Source organism: Alternaria dauci, chromosome 7, assembly GCF_042100115.1.
Source record: "Alternaria dauci strain A2016 chromosome 7, whole genome shotgun sequence".
NCBI classification, from domain to species: Eukaryota; Fungi; Ascomycota; class Dothideomycetes; order Pleosporales; family Pleosporaceae; genus Alternaria; species Alternaria dauci.
In genome coordinates, this window is record NC_091278.1 from 2,305,213 (window position 1) to 2,327,188 (window position 21,976).

The 21,976-nt window shown below is 50.7% G+C and overlaps 5 protein-coding genes across 5 annotated transcripts; 4 read left to right on the forward strand and 1 right to left on the reverse strand.

Moving 5' to 3' along the window:
* Positions 1-652: 652 nt before the first annotated feature.
* ACET3X_007873 (uncharacterized protein) lies at positions 653-6,317 on the reverse strand. The gene is made up of 6 exons (XM_069454067.1): positions 2,365-6,317; positions 2,069-2,201; positions 1,981-2,017; positions 1,857-1,924; positions 1,435-1,805; positions 653-1,233 (listed from the first exon to the last, which is right to left on the reverse strand). The coding sequence occupies exons 2-6, from the start codon at positions 2,069-2,071 to the stop codon at positions 723-725; spliced, it is 990 nt and encodes a 329-aa protein (XP_069305036.1). The 5' UTR covers positions 2,072-2,201; positions 2,365-6,317; the 3' UTR covers positions 653-722.
* Positions 6,318-12,608: 6,291 nt separating this feature from the next.
* ACET3X_007874 (uncharacterized protein) lies at positions 12,609-13,577 on the forward strand (the record flags this gene model as incomplete). The annotated part of the gene is made up of 1 exon (XM_069454068.1): positions 12,609-13,577. One exon carries the CDS (start codon positions 12,609-12,611, stop codon positions 13,575-13,577), a length of 969 nt encoding a protein of 322 aa, XP_069305037.1.
* A 2,881-nt stretch (positions 13,578-16,458) lies between these two features.
* On the forward strand, positions 16,459-17,743 carry ACET3X_007875 (uncharacterized protein; the record flags this gene model as incomplete). The annotated part of the gene is made up of 3 exons (XM_069454069.1): positions 16,459-16,789; positions 16,879-17,426; positions 17,489-17,743. 3 exons carry the CDS (start codon positions 16,459-16,461, stop codon positions 17,741-17,743), a joined length of 1,134 nt encoding a protein of 377 aa, XP_069305038.1.
* A 1,166-nt stretch (positions 17,744-18,909) lies between these two features.
* Positions 18,910-20,130, forward strand: ACET3X_007876 (uncharacterized protein; the record flags this gene model as incomplete). The annotated part of the gene is made up of 1 exon (XM_069454070.1): positions 18,910-20,130. The coding sequence occupies one exon, from the start codon at positions 18,910-18,912 to the stop codon at positions 20,128-20,130; it is 1,221 nt and encodes a 406-aa protein (XP_069305039.1).
* A 477-nt stretch (positions 20,131-20,607) lies between these two features.
* On the forward strand, positions 20,608-21,846 carry ACET3X_007877 (uncharacterized protein; the record flags this gene model as incomplete). The annotated part of the gene is made up of 1 exon (XM_069454071.1): positions 20,608-21,846. One exon carries the CDS (start codon positions 20,608-20,610, stop codon positions 21,844-21,846), a length of 1,239 nt encoding a protein of 412 aa, XP_069305040.1.
* Between the last annotated feature and the right edge of the window lie 130 nt (positions 21,847-21,976).

The window sequence follows — 21,976 nt, forward strand, 5'->3', positions numbered from 1 at the left end:
ATCGCAATGGAAGCGCGCTCCAATTCACAGATCTCTAGATCACCTGACTCATCCGATGGTTCAAGGACGCTGAAAAGTTTCCCACAGTTTGCCGGTTCTTCGTCACCATCGGAACGTCCGTGTTGCTCGTTGGTACTGGCGTGGTAAGGTGTTGCCCGGACGCGTCGATGAGCTACCCGTTCATTTTAGTTGTATATAGGGGGGAGAAGAGGCGTTGTGAGAGTATCAGACTCGTTGATAGCATCTAGAGTGACGGTCAGATAGTTCTCGAAGGCGCAGTGCATGGTAGTTCGCCATATTACTCACCTTAACAGCCAAGCACAGCGTTTCATGCCGCGTACCTTGCAGCCACACCAGCCATCTACGCGACATCATTCGCTGAGCGCATTATCGAGCCGCATTCTTCGGTAGGCGAGCCATCTGCATGAGATCCTTGCGATCACATCTCGCGAGGCATCCAATCAACAGCTGGGGAAAGACGTTGGACGATGCTGCATTCGGACGGCCTTCAGTGTTTTATAGAGCGTGACAGCGTGATCCACGATGGAACTGTCAAAGCCAAATAGACACTGCGCAATCACGCAAACAAGTGCTGCTCGAAAAGACTGTGGGTGTTGACAAGAGTAAGAATACTCTCTATTACTAATAAGAAGTAGGTCATGGGGTATCATTACAGAACTGTGATCGGGAGGTGTGCGGTGAACATAAGAAAAGTCTGAGATCTACCATGAAGGCACCCGCACATGTTCTTCGACCAGCATCTCAGTGCTATTCTCCCGGTGTGTTTCCTTGCCGGAAACATTGTCCGACCAGTTGTTTTGCGACGCAGGCGTTCTCCAGCCGCTTAGTCTGTTTCCATCGGCACCGTCGACTTCTACGTGGATATCGGTAACGACTTGGATGTCTCGCGCTCTCTCACTCGAGCCGTTCGAGCGCGTTGTCACATCTAGGACGTAGTCGTCCTTGGTGCGCAGCGCCTTGCTGCCACCCCTGCTGCCATATGCTCGGTTCTGTGGTCGAGAGTGCGAGTATACGCTGCGGTGTTTTGACGGGAACGCTTTTGGAAGCCATTTCGTGATTAATGGCCTAAGCAACGGCAAGCAGGCGCAGATGATACCGACGTTGGATTCTACGGAGCTCCAAGTCGCTGCGGGAGGATTGTCGTAGCTTGCGTCGGCCGAGTTAGAGATCGCGACAAGGGATTGTAATCGGAGAATGGAAACTAGGCAAACACTGCAGGGTTGAGTGTTAGTTTAATCACTTTGTAACAGTTGAGAACAGGGGGAGATGTGCTGCTCAACTGGTTGCGAGGGGAGCCGGGAAACCAATAAGGCGCGATAATCAAGCCGTTTGTTGTTGCACCATGTAACACATGTGCAACAGCTTGCACAACGGCCCGATAGAAACGATAGGATACCAGGGAGGGGTACTTACAATCCACCAATCGCAAAGATCGAGATGAGTCCAATCTTTTGCCTTTTGCCTAGGTTCAGCTTCCGGATGACCGGGATAGGGAGGAAGATAATCGCGAAATCGGTGAGGATATTGATGGCGGCGTTGGTGAACCAGACGGCGAATTGGTTGAGGCAAGTGGCCTTGTCATGTGTCCAAAAAGCTCGCACAGGTACACACATAAAGATACTGGAGAAGACCGTCCAGATAGTATAGCCGACGACAACGGCCATCGTAATCCAGTTTGCGATCTGGAAAGACTTGGTCGGAAAGATACGTCGGTACTGGAGAAGCATCGATGCTTTGGTCAAGCCGAGCGACAGGTAATATACGATAAGACTGGACCAGAAAGTCTATAGCTTGAGTTTAGTAGAGATCTCGAATGAGCGTTAGGTATAGCATACTCTGAGAAACTTCACCATATCAGCATCATTGATGCTGCTGGTGTGCCTGCCCATACCATATTCAGCCTCTACATAATGTTAGTCCCTATCAAGAGCTGTGGTTGAGCGAAGGGGGTATACTGACGGACACCGATGCAGATGGTCAGGCCTATGGAGCAGAGCTAGTGGCACATTAGCATGAGTCTACAGAATATGACGTAGAATTTACTTACCATCGCAAGTGCTATGCCCGCATCTTCGACACCCACGCAGCGGATGATGAAGAAGCGTGTATATAATCGAAGACAGACGGTTATGAGTGCCAAACCAGTGAACACCGTGGTGATCTCAACGGCTTGCCTGCCCCTAGGGTTATCAGCTAATGATCCAGCCATGATGTGATAGTGTAGGTCTGATGACGACCAGATAAGGTGAACCAGACTTCTTTTGCGGGAAACATGTAGTATTTCACAATCTGGTCAGGGTCTCTGAACGAAATTGGTGGTATGCGCATCGCTGATGGCTGTACCTCTAACCGCACTTATGCACGTCCCCACTTTCCGGACATCCACTGAACATCTGACAGTCGCCAATTGCCCCTCGGGAGCTGGGGTCTGCAGCCCTGTCAGAAAACCTTCGGCATGGCCCTGAGTCGAAGAAGCGAGAGCCACCAAGTGTGCGAGATCGGTGTCAACACGTTCCGTGAATCCATGTGATGTTCCGGCCCTTCCGGTAGTACAGGGACCCAGTCCACGTGGACGACGCAATGAGTGTCAGCCATGGGGGAACGCGTTCAACTTCGACTCTCATTTTTATACGATTATTATGTATGGAATAAACCTGACCCGTTCGTAGATTGAACGGTTTAAAATGGCGTGTATGGTGTCACCAACCATGTTTTCCGGGTGGAATGTTTCAGCTCAATGCATGTGGCTCCTTCGGCTGCCATCATCCTTGATGGAAAGATCATGGAATTGCATGTGGGCCAAGAGATCGTGGATGTGATGCCTTCTCGGGACTTAGCCGAAGAGAGAAGGATGCTATGGATTCGGGGGGATCAATAGCATTTCGGAGGGATGCACGCATGCAGGAACGTGGCGTGGACTGGGCGATGTTGTACAGGAGATGAGAAAACCCTCATTCGCGGAATCGTGTAAGCGAGGCGTAAAACTCTGTGCGCGCAAAACCACCATCATCCTTGGTGCCTGTTGACCGCAGCTAAACACGCACGGATCGGATGTAGAGATGACCACCATGCCTTTGCCCAAATACTACGCACTTTCATGTCGTACGTGTTTTGGTTTCTGACGGCGCATGCTCGCGAACCGTCCAAAAAGGAGCATCCATGTGTCCAACCACAACAGAAAGCTGGTTGGTACAGGCCCGGGCCGGGTTCCTAGTACTGGCCCATTGAAAATGACAGGACGCTACATCCTCCGTCGCAGCCATTTAGCCGATCTCACAACGTCGCAACCTGATTGTCTGACTGCCAACGGGCTTGCAGTCTCGCTGCAAACACGTGCAGAGAAGCAAGCCTCCCTGAAAATCTGCAGATCAGCCATCGAAAACACGCGTGCAGCGGCTCGATACTACATCAAGACGCCGAGCGAAGGCAAGTGGTGGGAACGCTAGATAATAGGAAAGATCAACCTTCGCTAGAAGTTGGTGAGCAGAATAACTGTGGCTCTAGCCTCTAGGACATCGGCGGCAGCCTTTAGACCGGCGCGGTAACCCGATCCCGACCTTTCTTCGCCGCAACTTTGTTGTGGAGATTGCCAACGGCACGGAGCCGAGTGTTCGCACGGGAAGAGCTGTGTATTCGTCGCTGGCTCCTTCACATAGATGAAGCACGGTACGCATTGCTCGTCTGTGTCATCACATGCTGTTGTTCCCACTTGGAGAAAAAAAAAAACTTACTTCCTTTTCCATCCCGCGGAACAGGGGTTATTTGGTCCTCCTTTCCTGCACCGCAAGATCTGAATCCGAGGATGATACCGATCAGGAGGGACTTAGCCTCTGCGACATGAGGATCGTCGACAGCGTATCGTTACAAAAGGGTATGGTATCGTGCGAACAGAGCGCACCTCTTCTCCACAGGACACGATTCGCAGGTGACCCCCAGCGACTGGGCACCACGCGACGCCAAGACGCCAAGACGCTTTGGTACTGCTCAGAATTTCCACTTGTCGAACATCTGGTCAATCATACCGCATTCGACTCGCATACAGCCCTACACACCATTCAGGCGCCGTCATGCTGATCTTCTATCAAAAGTGGGTGAAGCATACGCGCGAAAAGCTGCAAGCTCGACATCCCACATGCCGATTAAGGCAAAGAGGGGTGCGCGTTTTAAGCACCAAGCTGTCTTCTCGCCTACCGAGCCGTCCCCTTTCCAGGCCAAACATGATCGATCGCAGTTGACACAGTTACATATGCTCGTTGCATTGACATCAAGGTAGCTGGAAAGTACCGTTTTGTTCCTCATCCCCTGCACTTCAAATTGGCGCTTTGCTGTACGCTTTCAACGATGTAGTTTTCCTTCTTCCGCGCGGCAACCCATCAGCGATCACACCTTTTCTTGTTGCCGAGGAGCGGAAAAAGCAGCGCGCCACACTCGTAGCACCTCAACTGGCTTGCACCACTGCATGACGCTGAATCTAAGTTTATTCGACTTTGCTTTTGAGCCACAATCGAACGTCATCGAAGGATCCGAGACGCACCGAACGCTGCACACGTACCGTCGTGCGTACCAGCAACCGGCGCTTTTCCTTATCAATGGTCGTGCCCAACCCGCCGGGTCCAATTTCGGCATCGCAGGACCCAACACCAAGCCAGAAGCTAGAGACGGTTCGAACAGGTCATAAGCGTAGAGTCAGCTAAAAACCACAGGGGTGAAAGGTTCGGTAAGTCGGTGGCTGATCTGTCCAATAGCCGGGCCTCTACCATTGGTGTTCTACGGTACTCAAGAAACTTACCATCATTCGATCGCTCATCCCTCACTACTTCCGCCAGCTAGTCAAGTAAGCACTATTCCCAAGATGACAACACTACCTGCGATTGCGAGAGAAGCAATCCCAAGGCCTCGGCACATTTCCAAGAAGCTTATTTTATTCTTGAAGTGGAGTACATTACGTTGCTCGACAGAAACGGCTTTGTGCTGAGTCAAATTGAGTTAGCAACGCTGCAGTGGTGCGGAAAATCGAGCAGAGTACATACTTGATAGCGTAGGTAAACTGCCCGCCTTCAATGTATCCAGAACAAAGATACTGTGATGGCAACAAGGTGAAGACCGCTGCATTGAAGAGGCCTAAGGCCAATGCACTATTTGACATAGTTGTATGGAACATGAGTATGTTACCCATATTTTGTCCTCGAGCGACGAACATGTAACTCAATGTCTTGCTAATAGCATACATATTTGGCAATGTAATACGCTCAACGTTATTGACGCCATCGCCCGGCGGCAGCATCGCTACCCGATACTAACTCTTGGCTTTCGCACCCGATACTCATAACACAACCCCTGAAGGGTGTATCGAAAATCCATCGCAGTACATGCGCCACAAAGCAAGCCACCAGCAAGCTTTGGTTTGTAGGAGACCTTGACAACATCGAGAAACAACCATCAACGTCAACGTGTTCAGAGAGCGACGGCCATGTTGCGGTCGCGGTGGCAAAGACTAACCGGAAGTTTGGGAGAGACTGATCGTCACAGAGGGCCATGTCCGGCGTCTCATAAGCTCGTGGTGACAGCATCTCGATCGGCGCCTTCATAACTTTGTTCCAATGCGCACCCGTGTCTTCTGCGTTGTATTCGATCGGCCATTGTTTGGTGCGGGGGAGGAGTCCGGACCTGCCAACTTCTTCATTATCCCTCCTCAGGCGCAGGTTCTCCTCCTCAACCTTCTTGATACGGCTCTCATAACACTCTTTTTTGAAACTCAGTTCTTCTCGAAAGAGCTGTTTGTCGGCCTCGTGTTGCTCGAGGAGTATCTTACGTTCTGTCTCGTAGCCAGCCTTGATTAGTTCCACCTCCTTTTTCAGCCATTCGATCTCTTCCTCTGCAGTAATATTGGCCCTCGTCTTTGCGGCCTTCAGTTCCTTCTCCATGATCTCTAGTTTCCGAACCCATTCCCTGATGCGGGCGTGCCCCGGTACGGTCATCTCTCTTGTCATCCTCGACATATTGTCTTTTATGGATTCGAAATTTGTTTGGATATCCTGCCACCCGTCGATCTGTTGATGCGCGACCATCGGCTGCTTCGTTGGCTTGGCCGAATCTTGTGTTGGACTTTCTGAGTGCCTGCGCTTTCCCAGCGTCTGTGATTCCAGGTTGGTTGAAGAGGTTTTCCCGCTCATATGGGTCGCCTTCTCGCTTGTATCGAGAGTATCTTTGGCTTGGTGGTCGGCAGGATTGGAAGCCTCAGGCTGTGCACGCGAGGTAGAGCGAGTAGCATAATTGCCGAGAGGTGGACGTGAGATCTGTGAATACGGGAGTATTAGTGCGATACATTCACTGATGAATGTTCCCGGGAGTAGTACCTTTTTTGAACTCTGCGGATTATCATCGCCTTTCGTCACGGAATTTTCGTTGACAACCTGACTGATGAAGGATGAAACAAGTTCCGGGCTGAGGGTGATAAGGTTCAGCTGGGATACAACCTGTAACGCAATGAACGACTGTTCAAGAAACATTTTAGGATGCTTTTTTCGTAGTTGATTCACCTTCTCGCGCGTGAACAGTTTTTTGAGTCGTTCTGAGGTGCGGGAAAAGTCGACATGCTTGAGTAGCTTGGATACCGTTTCAAAATCGAAGCCGTGAATTCGATTGCAGATGTCAATGCATGCAACACAGAGCAGACGCAATTCAAGTGTCCAGTGTTCTGAATTTGGCGACATGTCGGGCGGTTCAATCCCAGGAAGAGAGTGGTGGTAATTCCGATAAGTTTATGGAAAGGATAAAGTACAGGATGGCTTGCAGACCGAATTTTGAGGAAGTGCTCTATGAGGAGATGTTGGGTGTTTCGCACGCGTGTTGTTTGCGCATCTGGTCGCCCTGTCGTTTTCTCGCCTGCATACTCTGGCAACCCACTAACCCGCATCCCCGTCCAATCAAAGAGAGATATCATCAGCCTGTCTTACAATGTGTTACCATATTGTTTTCATCGTTTCCTCACCGCTCTCTACTTGTACGCGCTTGTCCAGGGTGATCCCCCGTGGCCAGCGAGCGACCTGTATCTAAGGTGGTTTTCCTGCATTTATACCTAGGTAGTTCCTATCTTGCGCGCCCCAGCACAGCTAGTGTATCTTTAAAATTCCATAGCACAGATAACACCATAAACAGTCGCCCATGACAAGCCAACTAAGGTCAAGAACGATTCCATGTACAGCATCCGATGCTGGCGATTCCAGTCGGCCTAAGAGACGACGGAAGCGACGTTACGACGCCATCGACGATAACGATCACGGCCGCTTCTACGATCTGGATGCCCTTTTCTCCCCAAATGAGTCCGATTCAGTGCCGGGTCCTCGTATACGCAAGATATATTCCTTAGATTTTGGAACGACATACGCTACTGCGGCAAGGGTAGTGCTAAGAGACGGAAAATCTGGCAAGGAAATCGACTCGCATGATATACACTACATCTCAGAATATTAAAGCGAGGTAAATTCGTCGAGCTCAAGTAACAACATAGCTCCATGTCTGTTGTACTATCCCAATGACGAAAACCAAGCACTGAAATGGGGATGGGAAGTCCACGGCAAGCTCCATGATCGAGACGAACCCATACACCACTATCCCGATGACGTCCTCGGTGCCTTCAAGTTGCTGTATGACGGCAACGATTGCACAATACAATGGATAGAAGGACTTCAGGGACAACTGGACCAGCTGAAAAAGAACAAGCGCATCACAAAGGAAGATGATGTGTTCGAGAATTTTCTGGTTCACTGGTTTGGACATATAAGAGAGAAATGCAAAGAAGACACAGTGGATAGACCGGAGTTCGTTGTGTGCGTGCCTAGCGCATGGAGCGTGAGCAGCAGTGACCGTTGGGTCAAGTCGTTCCAACGAGCAATACAGAAGCTGTGGCCTGCACACAGTCCAACATACCCGCCTAGGATTTACACAATTGCTGAGCCTGCTGCTGCGGCGTCATATTACCTGTGGAATCATCGTCACATACCTCGCGTAAGCATACCCTCGAGTCTTTGCTTGAAGGTCGCTAACGGAGTCAGATTGGTGACTTCATCATTGTTATTGATGGAGGAGGTGGTACAATCAAGGTAATCACTTACGAGAAGACCATGAAATGTTACAGATCGGTCGGCAACCCTAGTTGTAAGTGCGTCTATCGAACTTGTTGAAAGCCTTACTCACTGACCAAGCGCTTACTTGCGGTGGAAATTCTGTCAACGAAGCTCTTCGCAGGGTAGCGATTGAAAATATAGAGTCCCAGAGGCTAGCCCTAGAAGGCCCTGGTAAACCTACCATCGAGATCATTGTGGAAGCGGACGTCATTCGTGAATATGAGCTTAACGGAAAGCGGCTCAACCCGGGCTGGAATTTCGAAGAAGCGTACCCGTTCAAGGTCGGGGGTCTGACGCCTGATCATACAAGAGGTATTGGACTACATAAGTTAACAATCACTAAGTCAGCCTCCCATCCAATCGGTAAGTCCTTGCGTGCATACTGACAGTTCTAAGAGAAGAATGGGGGGAGATTTGGAGACCTTCACTAGATGATCTCGAAGAGCTACTCGGAGAGCAATATGCCCAGATCAAATGAGAGGAGAATGAATCAAAGATCCGTGACGTTGCATGGGTCGGGCAATTCTGCAACTCCACGCTCTTCCGCAGTCGAGGTAAAAGAGTCATAGCTGGTTGGTCAAGTTCACAGATCAGACATCTCCATGAACCCGCCTATTCGTAAGTGGCTTCACCCATATCCCCAGATTCAGCCTTCAATACTGACATACTAATAGCCATCAAGCTGTCGCGGGAGGCGGCATTCTCGGATATTTGCACCAGGACGAAATATATTCCACAACACTACGTGCAAGTCTCGCGTATATATGCGATATACCAAGACCGTAGGATAATGGGAATTAACGCCAAGAGACACTCCGTCAGGTGGCTGGGGATTCCAAGTGGGAGTTCTGTCAATATGTCAAGTTTGTCAAAGGAAAGGACGGAAAACACTACGCTGTGCAACGTCTTCAGTGGTTCGCTCAAGCAGGAGACGAGTTCACCAAGCCGTTCACGTACACCTCGTACCACCTGTTCCCAGTCAAAAACCTCCAGAACCCGTGGTATTTCTCTGAGGGTCTTTGGTACTCGCCATCGAATGGCAAGAAAAGTGGCTATAGTACCGAAAATCACTGGAACAAGGATGCTATCTTTTATGGCAAGTTTGTAGCCCTAACGGACAGCCTGAAAGACTACAAAGAACATCTACTTATTGTCGAAAAAGGAAGGAACTCGCACTATGAGGTTTGTTTGGAAGTGTCTGTGAAACCTTTGAATGGATTTCGGCACGAATTCAGGATCAGAGCGGAGTGGGTCCCGGGAAAAAAGTTAAAGGGAGAAATGAAGGAGGTGTGGGGCACAGACATGAATGCTGCGTGCGTCTTTGAGCTAACGGCTCGTTGAGGTGGCGTGTTTGCAGGCTGGAGCAATACTGCTGGTTTCTACATCAGCGTAACGATATTTCAGATTATTTCCATATCCTCACATTTGAATGAAACATATATAAGATGTGGTGAGGTTTACTCTGAAAGCTTTGTGAAGTCAAGGCTGCTGGTGAACGTTTTTCCACTGGAGGGATGAAGTGGCGGTGCAGCCTTCGCTAACCATCTTTGGTTAGCACGCGCCACACAGATTTGGCTCGCTGGCTGTATACAGTCAAAGGGTAAACAAAGCATGTTGAACAGGATGCAAACAAGCATTTGGAAGGCTGATCTATGCCTGATGTTCACTACAACACATTGTCACCTGCGGAGAGTATATGGACAGATCAGTGCTTGAGCATTGTGAACGATATGGCATGTTGCAATTACGGTCATGACGAATGAGACAACCATGTCATTGAAGAATACTGCTTGTTTCACCGATCTATCACCAGTGTCTGCACCTAACCAGCTGAATCAAAAGATCCAGACCGTACATTTGTAGTTTTCCTTTGCGAAGCTAACACCGTCGAAATGACCTTGAGTGAAGGATAACAGTAAATGCCCTTGCATTCATCGTAATTTCGATCTAGCTCGGAGGTTGCAACAATCATCCAGGCGTTCACTGGTCACACTCGCTTCATCTTCCGCTTCTTACAGAGCCTGCCTTGGTAGAAATACTGCGCGACTTGACCAAACATTGATTCTGTAGGCAAGTCCTTCAACCCAACCATGTACCACTACCTCACCCACCTGTCTTACCAGCGCGGTCTAGACGGCTGTTTCCCCTGCTACACAACTCTAGACCACCTTCCCGACCAAGCCCACGCCCTCTACCTACTACGGCGTTGTGCCTACATCCTTGCGCCCCTCATGCGCCGCCACAATTGGTCCGTCCCCATACTGCATGAGCTCTCTCCTTACTCCTCCTGCCACGGTAAATGCTACACTGCGAGAAAAACGACCAGATACGGATCCAGCAAAACTACTGAGACTATCGCCTTGTACATAGAATTGCGATTACGTGAAGATGATGATCCAAGTTGTTTCATCGCTATGCATCATTTGATGAGAACGATGTTGCACGAGCTAGCGCATCTGGTGTATAAGCGTCATTTTGTAGGGTTTTACATGTTCAATGCGCAATTGCTGAGCGAACTTGTTAGGGACGTTGAGAAGGGGGAATTAAGGAAGCGTGTAAGTTGGAAGAATGTCCCTGAGAAAATTGCAGCAACGGACGAGATCGTTTGTACAATGAAGGACGAACTGAAAGAAAGTCTTCTGAGGATAGTTGGTGGCGGGAAAAAAGGCCGATATAGGTTCGGAGAGTGATAAGTGTTGCACGATCTGTCTCTGGATATAGAGGTTTATTCTACAAGGGCGATGTTGTCAGCATAGACAGTAGTTCCAATCCGTGATCGGGTGAGGGGGATTGACTAAGAAGAAATCACACGCAGTAGATGAATACCTAAATACCTGAATAACTTTGAAACATTACGTCTTTTCTTGGTCTATAGATACCTCGTGGAGCGAACTGACCATTGAGAAAAGACCGCTGGGTGGCTCATCAGTATCGAATCGCTTGATCGTGAATGCCACCGACTCAACGACTGTGTACCTGACCATCGCGTGCACAGTTTTCGGCGACCATCCTAATTTCTGCCATCCCAAGATCGCCCATATGGATCCTTCCAGCCAACTGTTGACCACGGCATCGGCACTGATGCCTATTTGGTATGTCTGTCCGTCTTTGAACCCAGCGAACCTCATCCATCTCAAGTGCGAAGTGTCCATCGTAGAGCTCGTCTTCTCTTGCTCTTTAGCGTTCCAAGGCACAAAGCCTGATTCAATGATATGTGGTTGTCCTGGGTACAGCGTAACGTAGTTACGTCGAGTAGCCCATGATATTCTGCCTTTGCTTTGGAAGGTGCATATATCGATCGTATTACGTGGCACGAGCTGCCCGGTCTCAATATCGGTGAACGTAAGCCCAGGAGCATTAAGGATCTTGCCGTCGAAGAGACTGGTGTCCCTTTTGTACATAGTAATCGGTTTGTCGTGACGAAGTGTAAGACCGAGCCGGATGCTCAATTTGGTCGAGCCGTCGATATCGAAAACGGCAGGCGAAGCAGTGATTACGACGTCGATGGCGGGCAGAGAAGCCATAATATCTTGAGGAATTTGTCTGATGTGTGAATAGCAAAGTTCTTAATGCGCTCGGATACACTCATCAGGTTATAGAGGTAGAGGATGGGGTGCGGAAAGCTGTTGCCTTGACGCGTCGCGTCGCGTCTTGCATGCACCCTCGTCTCCGTTCCAGACGATGGGTCAGTATCATTACAGATGGTTTTACAAGTGCCTGCGTGAATGCATAGGCAATACTGTCGGTCATGTTGATTGCGGTAGCTGATGGCGACCAATGTAGTTGCGAAGGGTTTACGGAGATACCTGCCAAGTGATGTCATGACACCTCAGCCCATCCGTATTGGGCGTTAGCGTGCCCACGAGCCGTTAACGAAGGCGTACTGCTACACATCGACTTCTTCAGCGCCACCATGAATTCGTACATTGCATATGTATACCGACGACATCAGTCTTGCAGACACTACAATGGCAAGGTACAGACACTCTCGGATACTAACAAGACGAGAATGCAACACTCACACAAGGACAACGCAGTCCATGGAGCCTACAGGAATCGCACCAAATAAGATCGTCGACCTCAAAAGACTGAGTGAAGGTAAAAAGACTAAAGCTTCCAAAATCCTCCAATCCTATTGTCTGTTTCGATGAACTGGATCACAATGAGACGCTTTTGCGTCTTCATCTTGGCTGGACAATACCAACTCCCAGCCTTCACCACCCGAGAAGAAAGTTGACATGCAAAAATATCGTCTTCACCTTGAGATAATAGCAGCTTATTGAGGATGAGCAGCAGCCGTCAGCAGCAGGACTCATATATAACCAGCTCATCCCCCGGCAGACTCTATCTTCAGACACCCAGCTTCCCACATCTACTTCCTACAACTTTCTAATTCTACCATCATACACTTTGACATATACTTCATACCCATTTTCTTCTTTCTACAATCTTCACGGCACCATGTCTTCCTCATCACTGCCCAAGAGTGAGCTGGTCTCACCCGACGCCGAGATGTACGAGGCGGCCACCATTCTGGTTGGACTCCGGCACGCATGTGCCTCTACATCGGCTGCAAAGCCAAGTTTCAAGCTCAAGCTGAGATGCATTCAATCTGCCCTCCACCCCTCACCCACTCCCATTGCTGGCGCTGGCCATAAGCGCAAATTCACCCACCACGAAGACGATGACCAACCTCCTCCAATACCCCCTTCACACCCCATCGCCGCACCCACCATGAAGCGGCTGAAGCGAATCATCGACCCCGAGAAGGCCGAGCATGCCGCTCTCATCGCTGCCGCCACCAAAGCCGGCACGGAGTACTACGACTCCGACGCATCCGACGTCGCTGGCGACGTCAAGGACACCACGAAGCCAGAACTCTTCCGCAACGTCAAGTGGGGCGCCTACGCAACCTCCTACGACAACGACGCCGACTTCCAGGCCCAGCCTGACTTCACCCAATTCGTCCCTGGCCGCTTCGAGCTTCTCGCCGACGGCACGGTGCGTGACCAGAAGCACAAGCTCGTCATCAAGCTGCTCGACAAGAACGGCAGGAAGCGCATCTTTGCCAACCCGCCGCCGCGCGACTGGGCTTCGCAAGAAGCGATTACGGCATTGAACAAGCGCACTGTTCAGCAGATTCGGCGCAACACTAGCGTGAGGTTCCGCGAGGTGGTGCAGGCTTATGTGCAGGAAGAGCGGAGGTGGATCCTTGCCAACCTCACTAACGGCAAGCCTACCAAGGGGTGGAAGGCCTTTGTCAACGGATTCAACAAGGCTTTTGCGGGCAAGGTTCTTGCGGGTACTGCTGGTGCTCGGCCTGTCAGGAGTCATTCCAGTCTCACCAAAGAGGTGGAGAGATTTGGTGCTGAGTTCTACATGAATGGTCTTGTACCAACGCCGGGAAAGAAGGAGGCTAAGACGGAGTGAGTGGTTTTGTGGTGCTTGGTGGTGCTTGTGGTGAGATGGGCGCTGGTCGTCCGTAGATGAACATTAGTTAGTTACGAGCTCGGGCTGGTCCCTTGTAAGTCTCGAAAATGCATGAACGTACCCTCTGAACACTTCACAATATGTTATCATTGACTTGTGTCGACTTAACAAATGCTTTGACTACTGCCAGGCAACTCAATCGGATATGCGCTGGCCAACGCGGGATACCTTGATTGCGTCTTAACTGTCATGTCTTCTACTTATTGAGTCTACTATCCACATCATGGACACCCAGCCCCATTATACGGCCGCAAATCTCCTCTTATACGCCCATGGTAGCCAACGACGCAGCCAGATCACCAGCAACTCTTGCCGCCTCCCAATGACCTTCCAATATTGCATGACCTGACGCCTGGCAGTATTCGCATCTGCAGGCCGCGCACCTCCCGTGAACGCAAAGCGATCCACTAAATCGAGTAGCTGCATTGCGTAGTTGTCCAATCCTCCGGTGAATCGTTCTGTATCGCGATCACAGCTGGCGTCGTGAACCTTGGGAATGTTCCGCATAAGTATGGTATCATGCGTCATGGCCACAACTTCGTTGTGAAGAAAGATTGCCTACGGAAATGGGCATATTAATTTAGTGTGTTATCGACATCTCGTGTAACGATGGCTTACCTTTGGGCGGCGCATGAGACTATCTTGTAGTGCTGGCGATGAGGCGGCTGGGCTGATCTCGCCTCGCAAAACGCGCCTGACGGTGTTGAGGTAGTATATAAAGTCTCTAGCATCGAGGTTGGATCCCATCGCTTGGAGAATAGTGCTTGTGTAGCATGAACTGCTCACAGCTTTTTCAGGAGTGGATTCATTCATCGTGGCTAGTCCTCCTGAGGCGTTCGGTAGCGGTTGGAGTGGTAGAATATAGAACTATATAGGAGGCGTGCGGTTCTCTCCGCTGTGGGTGAAGATTGGCCGAGAGACTGCACAAGGTTGAGGAGTACCTGGACGTTGTGAAGAAGCCAATCATGTCCGTGTCAACCACATGGTGTGACTAACACCTGGATCATACGACTTGTGGTGACCAACTCTGGCTGGAGATCAGTGTGAATGATGCGACATATCATATACAATGGAGATTAATTTGTTCATTCGTGCGACGTATCTATGGGCAAGAGGGTGAGAACTTATAAGAGGGTGTAGTTTGGATATTTAGCCATGAACAAAGACAAAATTTGATACAAACGGGAGACATTCTCATAGCAAATACGCTGGTAGATTGATACATACCTATCTTTGAGCTGCTCACTCGCGTGAAAACATTGCAGAGATGAATGCAGGTGTCGTTGGCCTTGATATCAGCTGAGACAAACTTCGGGCAAGACCTCTCACCCATGACGATGCTGTCTGTTCAAGCGCCGGGACTGTGACAGACACTATCTCGACCGGAACGGGTAGCTCAGAAGCCAATCGCAATGACATCTTAGCTAAGAGTGCAGCGAGATCATTTACCCCGATCTGACCGACAGGCGGCTTATCTTTCCCGGGGCTACCAAAGCGGAGATGCGCTGCTTGTGAGTCTCGTCGAGCCTTTTGCTGTTGTTGTACCCATCTTCCCTGTTCTTGTAATAACTTCGCTCGTCTCTCATCTTCTACCGCTTGAGCGGCTGCCTGTGCATCGTCTAAGTTTTTGTCGATGAAATTTACAACCACACACCGCGCGACAAAGACATCCCCTCTTGTCATTAGCCCGAACCTCTGTATGGTATATGTACGGAACCTTTGCACCGACGGATTCGAGAAATCCGTACCTTCCAGCATCGAGGGTAGGTTGGGTTTGTCTTCGTCGAACATCTCGGAGAGGAGTGCTTCGTGCCACATCTGGATTTTAGAACGAGCACGGAGAAAGGATATGAGGTTAGCTTTGGCGATATGCGAAGACTCGGATTTGAAAATGATGTGCGAGATGAAGGTCAAATAGTAGAACCACTCTCCTGCCGAGGTGTATGACTGGATCGTGGAGAAAATCGTCGGGATGGTCTCCCAGCTTGGGCGGAGGACTTTGGGTTGCTGGGGAGGCATGATGGAGCTGACCTAGTTCGACGATTTGAAGATGTGAAGACGCTCGGCTTGCTTGGATCGTTGCGTATAGTCAGGAGAAGATCATTGAATCGGCAGTAACATCTTTTGTAGCCTAGGCAGGAAGCAGAACGAGCTCCATGTCAAGAAACAGTGCATAGCGGACGGCTAGACGATGGTGCTCGTTGGCGATGAGTCGGAGGTGTGGAGCGAGGTCGTTTTTATCAGCGTTGTGAATCTACATGTCGCGTTGGACAATGGTAATGTCGTGAAAGATGGACCATGGCTTGTTGTGTCTGCTTAACGCTTGTTTGGGGCTAATAGTCGGCTCACGATATCGAGTCCCACATCGTCTCGGGTCAGGCAGTTCTGGTGTCGTCTACAGCATGATTCGGCGCGGCTCACAATGGAGCTGGTACACATTCCAGGATGCGTTGAAAAAGTACCACATTCACTCTGGGGGTCGGCGTTTGTCCCGAAAATCATCGTCATATGTGTCGCGGCTCAGGTGGGCGTGCACGGGGCTCAATGAATGACTGAAATATCCTTCGCACGTGATGGCGCGACAACAATTCCTCTAGCACCCCACCATATATTGCGAACTCTTGCCTTTTCTTCTTGTAACCGACTACCGATTGTCATATTCGTACCACTTCAACTCTTTGAAAGACCGTCTGCCCTACTCCGCTCATTGATATCCGATATCATATCGACAGCAGAGCTTCCCGTGAACGGCCGATTCCCCCAAGAGCACATCCAGGGACATGGTCCTATTCAAATCCATGGTATGACCGCTACCATCATCATGGCCGCCCCCAGACCACCTTCTGAAAACTTTACCCTCCACATCATCAAGGTCGAGATGTCATGCACCGGCAACCTCGACACCAACACCATCTTGATCGAAGACGCTAGCCTCCTCCGCATGTTTGCGATGAAGGATAGAGCTGTGGTCGTTGACTTGGATGCTCTCAACGTAGCGGTACCGGTGTTCGCATTAGAAGCTGCGGGTCCCATGCCGGACAACGAAGGAGAAGAGGATACCGATGTGGACTTCGAGATGCTCCAGAACGCTTGGAAGACTTGTCGTCTCGTGTGGAAGCTGGAGAAGAGCGGTACTCGTCAAGCTAATAGTAGTCAGTGGTTGCCCTTGCTTCAAATCGAGCCTTTGCGTAGCGCGTCTTACATCGCCCGACTTACTCATCGTATACTGATATTGATATAGCTGAACAGAACCGAGTTCCAGCAGCACCTCGAGAGAATCGTACATCCGAAGATCAACGACGAGTATATACACAGCAAACCATAGGTTCTTCACGCGTCCCAATGACCCTGACCCCTTCTATGCCAATTGGCAGACGCGCCTTCTCACAGCCAGGGGATAACGAAAATTCCGTTGGCGCTGCAGTGGTTTCAGTGCCTGCAAACATTCCCTCGGCCGAACACCACAACCAGCAAGACTCTGGGGCTTACGATGAGGTCGAGTACGGAGCCGAGGACGACGAAGACTTCGACCAGTCTATCAATACGACAGCGAAGCGTTCAGGTACCCACAAGGCCCCTGAACCACCCAAGAAGATGCGGAGGAAGACGCCTGCGAAGCCCACAACGTTTGCAGCGACACGCAATCTAAAACCTCGCAACCCAACCGAGATGATCTGGCCAACTACCATAATCACAACCGGTACCGCAGGAACCCGTCTACGCCCTCTTATGGATGAAATGGGCCAGATATTGACGACATATGCTCAGCGCGAGGAGTACATGGATCTCGTGGGACGCGTCGCCGGGCCGCTGAGGGTAACGATGTTGCCATGCAAGCTGATATTCATGAGCTCGAGATATTTGTGCGCGCTCATGATATTGTGGATCAACACAACCTATGGGCGCGGTGGATGGGATCTGGCCTCAAAGTCGCCATGCCCATGTTCAAGTCGGTCGGAAGTGGTGAGATGGATGCGGCCGAGAGGAAGCAGATGTTCGAGAGGAAGAACAAGGCGCGTCGGGGTCAGGTGCGGTTCGCAATTTTGCGACGAGGACGGTTTGGTGAGCGAATTGACGAAGGTGTCGGTGAGATCATGCTCGATTAGCTGGAAGGCGGGTTGTCTCTTGCCGAGCGAAGCGATCGGGTTTGGGATGGACAATCATGATAGACGAGCGCTAGAATCTTACCCATACAATAATGAGCTGCATGTCACAGTGTGATAGACTAGGCGTCGATTGCTCCCGATAAAGGCTCGTGAAGACGCGGTTGTGGTCATCATTGTCGTGAAGTTTGGCGTTAGACGCGTCAGCGCTAGTCACGCTAATGATGACGTCATCTCTTGCACTAACAGACGTAGTGATATTGCTATGTACACGTCCTTCCTACTCACTTACGTTCTACTACCTTCTTACATGCTCGTTGAATGTACGGGTCGCACCCTTCGCTACCGCTTGTCTTCGAAAAGGTTGCTTGTACACCAAACCCGACCAATGCCAGGCAACCGCGCAACCGCGCGCTCTCGGGATGTGGAGAAAGCCACAATGATCCTCACAACTTCTGGAAGGGCTCGAGCAGAGTGCTTCCAATCACGGCGGCATTCATCGGGAAAGGTATTCCTTGGTGATCAGATAACCGTTTGATCTCTGTCTCGATCTTCTGATGATGCTTGATAGTCACTGTAAGAGTGATGTGCCAGTGAAAGATAGTCCGGCTCTTATCTGCAGTGCAAGAAACCGACCGCGTATATTCTGACGATTGCGCCATGACTTGTTTCAGCTTCCATGACAGCCGATTTCATCACTAGATTGATAATTTCGGCGCTTCCCTAATGGCCTTCTTTCCCTCCCCTTAACGTGGCGCGTCTAATATTCGGATCATACAAGCTCTTAGATACCCACTCGCTTCGGGAACGCCCAGATATTCCGGACTTCCAAATTTGGGGAGATGACGCGTCAAGAACCCACCACAGAGGAACGAGATGGCAGAGCGCTTCGCCGGCCCCTACCACCCCCGCCCACACCCGTCCCTCCCCTTCCAATCAAAAATCATCCCGGCCCCACTTCCCGAATTACAGCACACGGAGGTGTTGTAAAATCATCCATTGTAGCCGATGTTCCGGTGACTACGTCCCGTGACAAGAGAACCACGCGGTCAGTCAGTGAGTATGAGCCCAACAAGAGTGTCCCAGACCCGCTTGGAATTCATGAAGACGCAGCTGGATTGGAAGGACAAAAGATTCCCAACTTGAAAGACCACACACGTTCATCCGAGATGACGGAGAACAATCCGAGACGCTCTCAGCGCAAGAAGGTTGCGGCGCCCGTAGATCTTCCTGCTCCTCGTATGATGCGTAGCGTAAACAAATATGGCTTCCAAATATGGATTCCAGCTCCGGAAGCGACCGATGCGACGAAAAGACTTGGCGGGACCAAAGCAACTCCGAAGACCCGTTTCGCACAAGACGCCAGCCTAGGTAGTGATGCATCTACCAGTGACACATCAACTCCTCCTAGACTTAGACTAAATAACGAGGCGACTAAAGGCTCCGTGCTTGGTAAACATTCTCATGGCGACAGGGACGATGGAGAGGAGGGAGAGACTGATGAAGCGAGAGACGACGTGTTGGACAACTCCAATATAGAAGATTTGGGAAGCTCAGCAAAGAGCGATCCCCTCCAAGACACAAACACGGAAGAGATTGGCGAATCAGATCGTTTATCGAGCGTCAGCCAAGACGTCGACATGCATGACGTTGATGTCGACTCAGACGACACTATCGCACCAACCCCGATATCACCAGATGCACATCGCAAAACAAGTCAACATACTCTGCCAGGCTCGGTCCGAAGTGAAAAGAACAACGCAGTAGAGGCCGCAGGACCAACAGCAGCAGGTATTAGCAGAATACCTCCAACACCTGACGCCCTGAAATGGCGTGCAGCCTACAGAGTGACAGCGACTGGTGTCCATTTTTTCAACATGCCTGTTGAGGACCTGCGCGAGATGACACGACTCCAAGCTCTGGAGCAATCACGAAAGCGACGACCACAGTCTTCCGACGAGCTCCGCGCCTTGTTCGTCTCCGCTGTCACTGATGACCAAACCACACCCGAGCAGTACTCGCTCGAAATGGCCAGGGTTAAGCTTCAACCAGGCCGCAATGCGACATACGGTATACAGTTGAAGGAGCGAATGGCTACTATGCGCATGTTTGCCGCCCGCGCAATGCAGCAGCCGCGTGATGTAGTCGAAGGACTAGCAGCAATCGTCGAAGAGGCACGCAAAGAGCTCGCTGCCGCGCAAACAGCACTTGATAGCGATATTCAAGATGTTGCCAGTGCGAAACACGATCTTGAGAATCTCACAGGAGTGCCTGTCTCGGACCCTAATGATTCGGCGGTAGAAGAGGATGCTTTGCGACGAGACAATATGATCAGCGAGATCAACACTGTTATCGCGAAATATCGAGCGCAGGCGAAGGCGCATGAGTAGTATGCTATGGTCACGTAACGTGCAAAAGAACAGGAGAGTGAGCTGGAAGAACGGGATGAGGTACAGGGAGCGATAGACAAAAGAGCGTTTTGGAGACAGAGAAGTACGCGGTGGAGGGGACTGGTTGTATAGAACCCTTGCCTCGGACTCGGACTTTCAGGGACCAAGAAGCGAGAACATGTTTCCGTACATAGTGCAGTTCGCAGGCTGCTGGTCCAGATTAGATTTGTATCACCCCTCATTGTTTTCCAAGATGACTGGTGAGTATGCAAACGAAAGTGAAACAAAACAAAACACCCTTGCAAGCAAACGCCCGCTCCGCGACCATCGTCATTCTCGCGTCTTGACTAGTTTCACCACAAAATTACCCAGTTTCTAGCCCGCTGACATCACCGCGAATATCGATTATCGAACATGCAGAACGATACTCCAGAGTCTCGACAGTTCCTGACACCTGAACCGACCCCGCCGCTCACCATGATAGCGTCAAAGACATACGCCGCCGCTAGGCGCAAGGCCAAGGCACCTGGGAGAAGGAGACCACTGTCCACGTCGCACGATCTTACCATATTCGAACCTCGACTCTTAGCCGTCATGCCGCAAGCTGTGGCGAAGGAGCTCGTCAACACTATGCGCTCGATCCTCAAACTTGGTGGTCGTAAACAACGTCTGCTCGAAATGCGGAGGCAGAAGATCAAGGAACTGCTACAGGAGCTAGGTGACAATGAAGCAATTAGGGTGTACAACGAGTTTGCGACTGCGCATGACCAGGTTGAAGAGCGGCTGACGTCCAAATTACCATTGATCGAGGAGCTGGAAGGCGGAGGAGACGAGGTGAATCAGGACGAGGATGACTCAGACTACTACAGCGCGCAGGAAGAGCTTGAGGGAGAGGAAGCTGTTGCGGACGACGCAACGGATGAAGAAAGCGGAATCGAGCTCATCAAAGATACAGGTGTCGAGATGGAAGATGTACCCTCAGCAACATCACAAGTTTCCGCAACGCCCGATGTCGACACTGGGATTTCACCATGCTCCTCACCGCATGAAGCGCACGCGCCATTTGTCATGCGCGAAGGCGTTGCATGTGACAAGCACATTGGTGACAACTGCACTGTGGTACCAATCCAGAACGCCGAAGCTTTTCCGCTGACGAGCATCCAAGAAGTGCAAGCCGAGTTTTACCCCTCCACTCGCATCCTCGACATGCAAATACACCACGACCAAGATTATCACATCACCCAAGTCACGGCGACTCTGGATAAAGGCCCAGTCGACCAGCTCATCATCAATGATCCACGCATCGTTACCTTCCTTGGTCTTCGTCAACCGCCATACGCTACGATCTGTCTCCAGCCCAACCCTCGCATCAACGAGACATATCAGATCCACATCCAGCCAGGTCAAAATCCGCGGAACGCGAAAGCCTGGATTGTTGGCGAGCTAATGTCGGCGCGGCATGCGTATCTATACTGGCTAGATATCAGGCAGACTGCAGATCCAAGGGCACCTCCTACTATAGCGGAAGTCAGGCTCTTGGCGCCTAAAATAGGTCGAAGGGCTGGAGACATCTGGAGAGAGATTGAGAAGGTTTGGGATCTTGAGCAGGGTAGTGGTGGTAGGCATTTCCGAGAGAACAGGATGAAGTACTTTGGAGAGGATCCGGTGTATGGAGCAGGCGAGGAGAAGAGATCGCGGAGGAGTATGTGGGTGTAGTTGGGCGACATGTGGTCGTGCATTCGATGCATGCAGACTGTCGTGATGGTGTGGAGGACGCTGCAGGCACGTGATACTCGCCAGGTGGTGGTCTTCTGGACGGCGGGCGTAAGGCTGGCGATCTACTAGT

Excerpts from the sequence above, each read along its gene's own strand:
- ACET3X_007873 (XM_069454067.1), bottom strand. Across the intron at positions 1,925-1,980 it reads GACCATCTGCATCGGTGTCC|AGGCTGAATATGGTATGGGC; the intron begins GTCAGTATACCC and ends AACATTATGTAG. Across the intron at positions 1,234-1,434 it reads ATCTTTGCGATTGGTGGATT|TGTTTGCCTAGTTTCCATTC; the intron begins GTAAGTACCCCT and ends TCAACCCTGCAG.